We start from the raw sequence: 10,291 nt of genomic DNA, 5'->3' as shown, positions 1-10,291 counted from the left end.
TTCTGTCTCCATATATCCTTATATATATCTCTCTCTATGTATCTCTATCTCTCTATCATCTATGTATCTATCTATCTGCATGCTGTTTTACATATCTGCACATTTATGCAATGTCTTATCAATCTACATACCCATAACTTACCACTTATCACATTTATCCACAAAACACGACTGAGTCATGAACCTTTCCAAAAACGATTTCTAACTTCCCCAGACAAAATTCCTTATTTGAAAGTCACAATTTCTATGACTCATCCTTTAATTGTTGGTTGGACTCCAGTGTGATGTAGTTATTAGTTTATATTTACATGGCTTTCTCTCCAGCTAGAGTGTGGGTCCCTAGAGATAATGGAAAAACTTTCACTTGTGTATCCTCCTCACATATTTCTATGTCTACCCAAAAATAGATGTATCCAGACATAAGTATTATTGAAGCACAACCCTTAGCTTTATTTTCTTCATCTGATATATTTGGGATAACGCTGATCTAATTCACACGAGGAGTAAGAATGTGCTCAATCTTCAAGTCCATGTATCAGTTCTGCAGCCAGACCTAGATCTCAATTCTATCTTCTACTCTTCTAATCCTTCTTCTACATACTACACTGACCTTCAGCCTGTAGAGTCAGGATCAAATAATCATGGATTGGAAAGCATGGATTTAGCTAGGAAAATCAAATTTAAACTGTATAATGCAATATGGATTCAATTGTTTAATTTTGTTTTGTTTTCATGACAGAATTCTAGAGCAAAGCATTGGCATTTGAATGCATACTATGTTTCATCTATTTTTAAGATCTATTTTCACCTATTATATCATCTCTGAGGTTGGAGATATCTTACAATTAATGGTAAAGAAATAACTGTCTCATATTTGAAAATGTAAAGATTATTTTTGTGTATACATTTAGTGATGGTGACTTTCATAATACTTGAACTGTGAAACGTTAATGGACATAGAGAAGAAAAGTGTGTGGAAAGAAGCATTTCAGAGGTGAATACTTGAGAAACTTGGAAACAGTGTCTTCATCTATCCAACTGGGATAATCACGGATATGTTATGTCTAATTTGAAAATAAAATGAAATTTATTCCTGTCAAAGTCCTGTCTTTCAAAAATAAATGCTATGGGTGAAACTGAGGCCACAGACTCTAGTGGATTTGTCTAAATTCACAGTTAGTGACATAAGCAAAAGCTGCAGTAGAATAACTTGCTGTGTTTTTGTTGTTATTTGTCTGTTTGCTTGTTTGTTTTGCATATGCATGAGCTTAATATCATTCCTTGGTGACCTAAAAAATCAAAACAAGCAAACAAAAAATTCTGATATCAGGGTTAACTTTAAATTCATAAAATATGTTCTACTGTAGACTAACAACATCCTGAAGATGCTCTAATTCCTATATTTTCAAGAATGATTCTGCTTAGAAACCATATCCCAGCAAAGTGATTTTAAAAGAATTAAACAAGTTGGTAGATGGGAATAAAACTTCAGATTAAGGGTCATTTTAATCTTTGTAATTATTTCCCCAGTTCCTAAATTAGTTATTTGTTGAAAAGTTTAATTCAATTTTCAAAAATATTCTAAACTTTACTATTTGCTGTTTATTGATTATTCTTTCCAAAAGTAATTTTTAATCTGATATGAGTAAATACTCATATGATTGAGTTCATTTACTTCTTGGAGTGTCTATACTAAATAAATCAGCTGTTATAGCAAAACACTTGCAAGGAAATTTGCTACTTGTTCCCATTAAATCTGATGTTTAATTTTTGTTGCTGTTTATAAATGTTTCCTTCACTGAGGATTATTGTATCCAGCTAGAGTCATAATGTAGTTATGTCCATGTATTAATATGAAAATGGCTAATAGAAGAGATGTAGTATATTTCACAGTCTTACATAATACCGATCAGTCTTGCAGAGAAAATTTTGTATTTTGAATGTTAAATAGTGTTATAAAATAACATATCCTTTACTCTTTATTAAAGAAGATGGAATAGGGACCGTGGGATATTTTCCAGGGTCTGGCAGAAAGATCAATGTTAAGAATATAATTTATGTAATATATGATAATGGATATATTACATACCAATAAGAAAGAAAAGGATTCTCAGTAAATGGTGGTGTAACATTACTATATAGTTTGGGAAAGGGAGTTGTACAATGCCTTTGTAAGTATTCATTCATTCAGCAAACGTATGCAAAATAAATAATAACCAATAAATTTAATACTTACTAAAATATGGATGGCCAATAGGCACATGAAAACATGTTCATCATCGCTGATCATCAGGGAAATGCAAATCAAAACTACACTAGGATAGCACCTTACACCCATTAGAATGACAAAAATAACTAAAACAAATAGTATCAAATGTTGGAGAGGTTGTGGAGAAAAAGGAACCCTCATACACTGCTGGTGGGAATGCAAACTGGTGCAGCCACTATGGAAAACAGTCTGGAGATTCCTCAAAAAATTAAAAATAGAACTACCATATGATCCAGCTATTCCGCTACTGGGTATCTATTCAGAGAGCTTGATGTTAGCAATTTCAAAAGTCCTATGCACCCCAATGTTTATTGCAGCATTATTTACAATCGCCAAGATGTGGAAGCAACCTAAGTGCCCATCAACAGATGATTGGATAAAGAAGATGTGGCATATATACAATGGAATACTACTCACCCATAAACAAGAACAAAATCGTCCCATTGGCAACAACATGGATGGACATTGAGGGAATTATGTTAAGTGAAATAAGCCAGATAGAAAAGGACAATCTCTGTATGACTCCACTCATAAGAGGAATTTAAACCTGTGGACAAAGAGAACAGATTAGGGGCTACCAGGGGAAAGGAGGGGTGGGGGGTGGGCACAAAGGGTGAAGGGTTGCACCTACAACACGACTGACAGACAATAATATACAACTGAAATTTCACAAGATTGTAAGCTATCATTAACTCAATAAAAAATTTTAAAAAAGAATACAAATAAGAGATAAAATATAGAATGGAACAGGATTTATTTTCACTACATTCATTTTTTAAGTTGACAAAAATTGAATATAAGTACATAAAAAAGTAAACTACACATCAAGAAGCATGCCAAATACATAAAATTAAGTGGCATTACCAAATTATGATATTTTGCAACTATTAATCTCAGTGGTTAATGTTTTTTAAATATAAAATGTCTTGTAAATTATGAAAAACATTAACACCCAGTGGAAGTAGGAGCAAAGTGAACAGAAACCTCAGAGAAAAGAGTTTTAAAATAATTGAACATTAAATCCTTCCATTTTTTGAATTCCTCTTTTTTTCTTGTCTCACCCTACTATTTAGATTGACACAGAAATAAGTTATCTTTTGAATAAAATCATCATTAGGAGGTTTTCTAAGTCTCACTATATACAAATATATGTTATTATAGACATAATGTTTCTTTATACACTTTTTCTTGTTGCTTTATGTATTTTGACTATATCATTCAATTCGACCCAAGACAAAACATAGAATTAAACTTGAATGCTGTATCCACATCTCTATAATTCAGTAATTTATTAATGCAATTCAGTAATTTATGTCCATTCCTCACCCCTTTCCCAAATACTGGAGGTTGTATATGAATCAGTGTTGAAACAAGAAATGTGATTGAGACACACAGAGAAAGGGTGGAAAAGGTTGTTTCGTCAAGAGCAAAGACACAACAAAGAACGTAAACAAAGTTTAGAAGTCCATTTATCAGTCACAGTAGGCATTTGATCCACAATATTGTAAAATAAGCATGAAGATAGGAAGTGAAAGATAAAGTGAAAAAAGAGGCCTAAGTCAGAAATGCTGCTACTCATAACAATGGTTGTGAAATGATTGCAAATATATATAAACATATTACATGTAATAAAACATGTTATATGAGAGAGACAGAGAGACAGAGTGATGCAGAGAGAGACACAGACAGAGATAGAGACAGAAAAATAATTATACGCCAGGAATTAATGTAAGCTCTTTGCTCATGGCATGTAATTTAATTTTTCTAAGGTTTCTGTAAAATAATTTTTACTAATGTTTCTATTTTTCATATATGATAGTATCTGAAGTTCCAAAAACACCGGAAATAGCAATAACAACAAGAAGAATAATAAAGGAAGCAAGAAAAAAATAACAAACAGGTTTTGTACATATATGGGAATCTCAGTCTGTGCATAGACTGAGAAATATGTGTTCTTCATTGTAAAATAGCAGGGATTCAATTTGGAACTGAATAATATTTTCCATGATGGATACTGAAATAAAATGTGACTCGTGATTTCTTCATTAAGCTTATGAAGGTTTTACAGCAAACTAAATGTGTGTCTTAACAGTCAATTAATCATATTCATTTAAATCATTTTAAACTGAATAAAAGTAAAGAAGTAGGCTGAAAACTTTAAAACAGGCTAAATCCTACCAATGTACACAGAAGGGGCAGAAAGATAAGAGAATCAAAAAGATGCACTTATAACTCCCTACCGCTTGACTGCTATGTCCACTTTAACACCGAAGCCCATTGATGTACCCTTTCACCAGCCCCACTTTGGGACACTGAGTCCTGTTAATAAAATATTCTCTAGGAAAATACTTTGCAGCCCACTACTTTTCTGAGAGCTTCTTTCACATCCTTGTTCCTCAGGCTGTAGATCAGGGGATTCAGCATGGGGATCACTACAGTGTAGAACACCGTGGCTACTCTGTCAGTATCCATATTGTTGCCAGAACTGGGCTGGCAATAAATGAAAAGGATTGTCCCATGGAAGACAACAATGGCTGTGAGATGGGAGGCACACGTAGAAAAGGCTTTGCATCTTCCCTCTGCAGAGTGCATTTTCAGGATGGTGATGAGAATAAACAAGTAAGAGGTGAGGATGATCATGATGGTGATGATTTCATTGAAAGTGGCCACAATGTATAGCAACAGCTCATTCATAGTGACATCAGAACAAGCAAGAGATAAGAGAGGGAGTAGATCGCAAAAAAAGTGATTAATCACATTTGACCTATAGGATGGGATCTCAACAGCTAAACACAAGTGAATCAGAGAACACGCAGTCCCACAGAGGTAGCAGCAGGACACCAGCTCCACACAGAGATTCCGGGACATGATGACCATATACAGCAGTGGGTTAGAGATGGCCACAAAACGGTCATAGGCCATCACAGCCAGCAGGATGACCTCACTTACCAGACATGTGCAAAACAAGTAGAATTGCACAGTGCATCCCAGGAAGGAAATAGTTTTGTCTTCATTTAAGATATTAGCTAGCATCTTTGGCACAATGATTGTGGAGTAACAGAAATCCACAAAGGACAAGTGACTGAGGAAAAAGTACATGGGTGTGTGAAGTCGAGAGCTGACCTGAATCAGTGCAATCATGCCCAAGTTGCTAAAAACTGTGACTCCATAGATGAGAAGAAACAGCAGGAAGAGGAAGACTCTCAATTCAGGGACCTCTGCTAATCCAAGGAGAATGAACTCTGCCACAGTGGTGCAGTTCTCCTTGGCCATGTCCCCACTTTATTGAGATGGGAGAACAATATTAGTAGTTATTCTCCATTGTATGATCCCAAATTCCATTTTGACTGTCTCCTAAAAAAGACATTAGAATAAGTAGGATAGTTAATTTTTTCCAGCAAAGAATTAAGACGTTGCTCTGGGGAAGTTTAGGAAAAGTTCAGGCACTGTAGCATACAAATGCATAGAGCTCACAGTTAAAATCACAGATCACACAAAAGCATTCACATCCATAAAAGCCTATACGATTCCTTAAACTAGTCCTATACACTTTAGAGCTTGAAACTGTCGTTAAAAAGACAGCACATATTATTTAATTAGCCGCATTATTTTATGAAATTCAAATCTATTTTCTGCTTTAATCAGTACTGGAAATATTGCGATCCCAGGAAATACTTTTTTATAATACATAATGCCCTTGTTTGTTTTCCACTGAAATGATGAGAAATATGCTTATTTAAGTGTTAACCCACAAGTGTTAATTTTTTAAAAATATGTTTTAGATGGAGAAAGCAGATTTTATACTCCATATTAGCATTTTTCTAAAAAATTAACATGGTGATTTTGTTAATTATGCAGTTCATTGTCAACCATTGTTCATGTAATCGGTACTCAGATTCAAAACTCCTGTAACTGTGACTCTGAAGCCTTATAAAGACCTGGTTGACAAAGCAATTCACTGCTTTAAACCTATTTGTGGAACTGATCGAAGATGTGAATATGAAATTATTAACACAAATGCTTGCTGCTGCATGGCAGCATTATTTGTGATAGTTAAAACTTAGAAATAAAGTGTCATACAAGAGGAAAACGGCTAACATTATGGTACATATGTCTTATGGAAAACTATGGAGCTATTAAACTAATATTTTTGAAGAACTTTTAATGAGCGGTAAAATGACTATGATAAAATGGCAAGTTAAACAATGGTAAGCCTGATTGCACAGACAGAATATTATATATGCTTACCTAAGTTGCATTATGTATTTAATCCCCATAACATCATGACACATAGATATCTTATTCCAATCATTTTTTTAAATAACAATTTAGAAACGAATGAATTCTCACAAAACATAAGGTTTATGGAGTAGAGTATGGAAGGAGTGTGTGATTTTTTTTTAAGGGATGGATATGTTCAAGGCCTTTGACATATAGAAAATGCCAACAGATGGTGAGAACACTCATTTTTCCTCTGCCTCCTGACCCTTGGTAGATATATTCGTGACTGTAGAGCACTGGTTGGTTATTCCTGAAGGATAGAGAATCTGAACTAAACCCAACACAGCCAGGTATTTTCCTCTTTCTGCAAATGATTTCAAAGAGGTGAAGGATACGTGACTTAAGAAATCCTAGTTTGAAAACCTATAATTATTCTGATGACATGGTTTCTCTTTTCAACAGCTAGTAAAAGTGAGTTGTTTTTCTTTTCTTGAATTCAAAGTAAGACATAACTTTAAAATCCTTTTCCTGTTTTCAAGTCTAAAGATGAAAAATCAGCCTATTGATTATTTGTAGAGCAGTGGTTCTTTACCAGGAGTTATTTTGATCTCCATGGGACGTGTGGTGATATCTGGAGACATTTTTGGTTGTCACAGTAAGGAGTGGTGCTACTGACATCTAGAGATTTGAGACTAGGGATGCTGCTGAACAGTCTATGTTGTACCTGACACTCCCACCACACATACACACCAATGGCACATGCAAACACCAAAATATTATTTGTCCCAAAATGTCAGTCATACCAAGGTTGATAAACCTGCTATGTAGAGACATTTCAAAGTGTTTTGCACAAGGCCAAAATAATTCCTCTCCTTTCTGCTTCAGAGGTGGTTCCCATGTCTGTTTCCCCACATGAGCAGTCCTGAGGACCCCTTACTTGTGCCCTTAGCATCAGAGTGACTGTCAGTAGTATTTCCACGTAGAGTTTGTAAGATTTCACAGATGGAGTTAGTATGAGAGAGGAGCAAGATGGAAGGAGAGAGAAATCAAGTGTTCTTCCACTTTGTTTACACTATTTTCCCTCTTACGCTAATAGGTGTTGCAAGATACTTCATTCTGCAGATTAAGTTGTTCCCATTTCCCACTGAGCTTGTCTTCCAATACAGAAAAGGAAAATATTTTCATAAACGAGTGCTCAGAACATGCCACGTCTTAAAACACTCTCTAATTAAGAGAAGGCTAAATACAGATTTTTAAAAATATGTCTAATACCACTGCCATAATTTACAATTCATCCTTCTCTTACACATGACTATAATAACTTACTTTCACAAGAAAAAAAATTCAAAATCCCGGGAAGTATCATTCATATCCATTCCCAAAATCCAGAGTGTATTCCAACCAACCAACCCGTGGGATAGACATTGCTTCCCCTGTTTCTGAAGATGTCATGATGGAAAATGTTTCAGGTTTTATGTTTTTTGTGTCCGGATATCTCTGGGGACTATGCTTCCTAAGCTTCCCAAAATAATCATTGATCTCTGTGGGACATCAATAAGATATCAAGAAAACAACACTATCTTGGAACTCAAACAGTAATGATTTCTATGAGATATAAACAGGGGAAAATACTATCACAGTATGGTACATGTTATTATAATTCAACATGATTACTTCCAGAGTTCTTGTTGAATTGCAGGGCATTGCACGCTGCACCCAAGCATTGCTCTGTGAGCCAGGGATCACATTGCTGCTGTGAAATATATGAACAGGTCTTACAAACTTTGCCTGTCATACTCAAAAGCACCTTCCTAGAGAGCATAAATTCTGAAGTCAAACCACAGTTCTGCCAAATGCCAGAAACATATGGGGGTAATGAACTTCTTTTACTGAGCATACTAATAATTGCTCACTTTCATTGACCACTTCCTATGTTCTAGGTACTGCTCTGAATACAACTATTAACAGATTTCATCTTTATAAAAATAAGTGAGATTGGTACAGTTATGTAACTTTAAGCATCAGGTAACTGAGACACAAACAAGTCTAACTTTCCCAAAGTCACACACAGATTCACTAATAGAATGAAATCATATGCTGCTTTTTGGGTTATGTCACACATACGACCCTGCGAGGAAGAACAGAGCTACTGAATGGTGCTGGAATGTCATACTCCTTACTCAATGCCAGAGACCATTAAATGGGATTGGCTCAAGGATCTCTCCCAGATCTGCTCATTTTCCAAGCATACAGTGTCTTCCTAAACCAATAGTGTTTAAATCACTGTCTGTGGTTTGTGCCCTTGGATGTACCAAACATTTCAAGAATTCTATGGATGTAATTAATTACAGGTAATCAGTTTTGAAATTCTCAACAACCTACATATGTTTTGCTAAAATTGATCCATTTGATAATTTTCAGAGTTTGAGGAGTGTTTCTGGGTCTCCTTTCCACCTAGCACTCTCACAATTCCATTTCTCTCATTTTTCAAAAGTAAGATTTCCTTTTTCAATTCACATATTACTACTTGAATTACCCTGATTAGGAAAACAAAAGCAAACTTCCAAAACCTAAAACATAAAAACAATTTGAAATATTGTTTTTCATGAAAGTTGAAGTTTTCTTTAATCAAGACACTTCAAAACCATGGTATAACTTCTTGTTTCTCTCTGGCATATACACATTTCTTTTCCTGGAATTTGATAGCATTAGACGTGAATTTTAGCCAAGGCAGCAGTGTTTTGAAATCAGATATATAGTAGATTGATGATAAAAATTTTTAACATCTATTCTTTTGTTCTTAGTGAACCCTGGAACTATTGTCACAAAATGTATCCTCCTAAAGGAGAGATTCTCATGGCAGAAAAACTAAAAGATTATCCATGAAAAGTATCATTGGCAGTGATGTTTTATATCATCTGGGCAACCCTCTCACGGGAAAGAAACTGTGCTTAACTATTTGTCTTAAAGACACGGCAGGTGTTTTTTGAAAATTAATTTAAATATAAATATTTTATTGAAATTAATTGCATGGTAATTATCCATAAATTGAATAATATCAATATAAAGCTCTAAGTTTTTTATGAAATGTATTTAAAACACATACAATAATACTATTTTAGTAGAATATTGTATTTTTTCAAGGTTCAATGAAATCAACCATATGTTAAATTATCTAAACTTTTTAACTCTATTCTTTTAATCAACACGCCTCTAAGTGGAAGAATTACAGATATGCTTAATTATTATCTGGTAAAACTTGGAAGGTCTTTGTGGTAACCTTTTCAGAAAATAAGAAAGTTAGTGGTTCTAATGGTTGCATTACAAACCACTCCAAAACATATTAGTTAAAATTAATACCAGCCCTGACATCAGTTTACCTACGTTAAACCCAGCACATATGAGGCTAAAACTAAAACATTCATTCTCTGCTTACTCCCTGGCTTCCTGGCTCCAGAATCTGCTATCCTCCATGGAGACAGACACAGCCAAGAACAAGCAATTGGATTCGTTATCTCCTCCCTGCGAGGAGATACAGGCTGGTGGAAAAGCTGCTGACCAGCAAGGCCATATGCTCCCCTCCCCTAACAAAACCCCAAATTAAAAACCCTTTTAGCTTTTCGGGGAGTTTGAGATTTCAGCGTTAGCTGCCCTCTCTCCTTGCTCAGTGCTGTGCAATAATAAAATTCTTATTATTTTCTTCCACTATACCTGGTGTCAGAGCTGTGCAACAGGTGAGCCCTTCAGGTTCAATATCAAAATCAACAACTACTTATTACATTGGTCATATGAGTCAGTAAG

At 34.9% G+C, this 10,291-nt stretch overlaps 1 protein-coding gene across 1 annotated transcript; it reads right to left on the bottom strand.

The window, feature by feature from the left end:
* Positions 1-4,606: 4,606 nt before the first annotated feature.
* LOC138916802 (olfactory receptor 5L1-like) lies at positions 4,607-5,651 on the bottom strand. Its single transcript, XM_070230415.1, has one exon. The coding sequence runs from the start codon at positions 5,540-5,542 to the stop codon at positions 4,607-4,609; it is 936 nt and encodes a 311-aa protein (XP_070086516.1). The 5' UTR covers positions 5,543-5,651.
* Between the last annotated feature and the right edge of the window lie 4,640 nt (positions 5,652-10,291).

The sequence above is a fragment of the Equus caballus genome, chromosome 12 (assembly GCF_041296265.1).
Source record: "Equus caballus isolate H_3958 breed thoroughbred chromosome 12, TB-T2T, whole genome shotgun sequence".
Lineage (NCBI taxonomy): Eukaryota > Metazoa > Chordata > Mammalia > Perissodactyla > Equidae > Equus > Equus caballus.
This window is presented reverse-complemented; position numbering and strand designations above follow the sequence as displayed.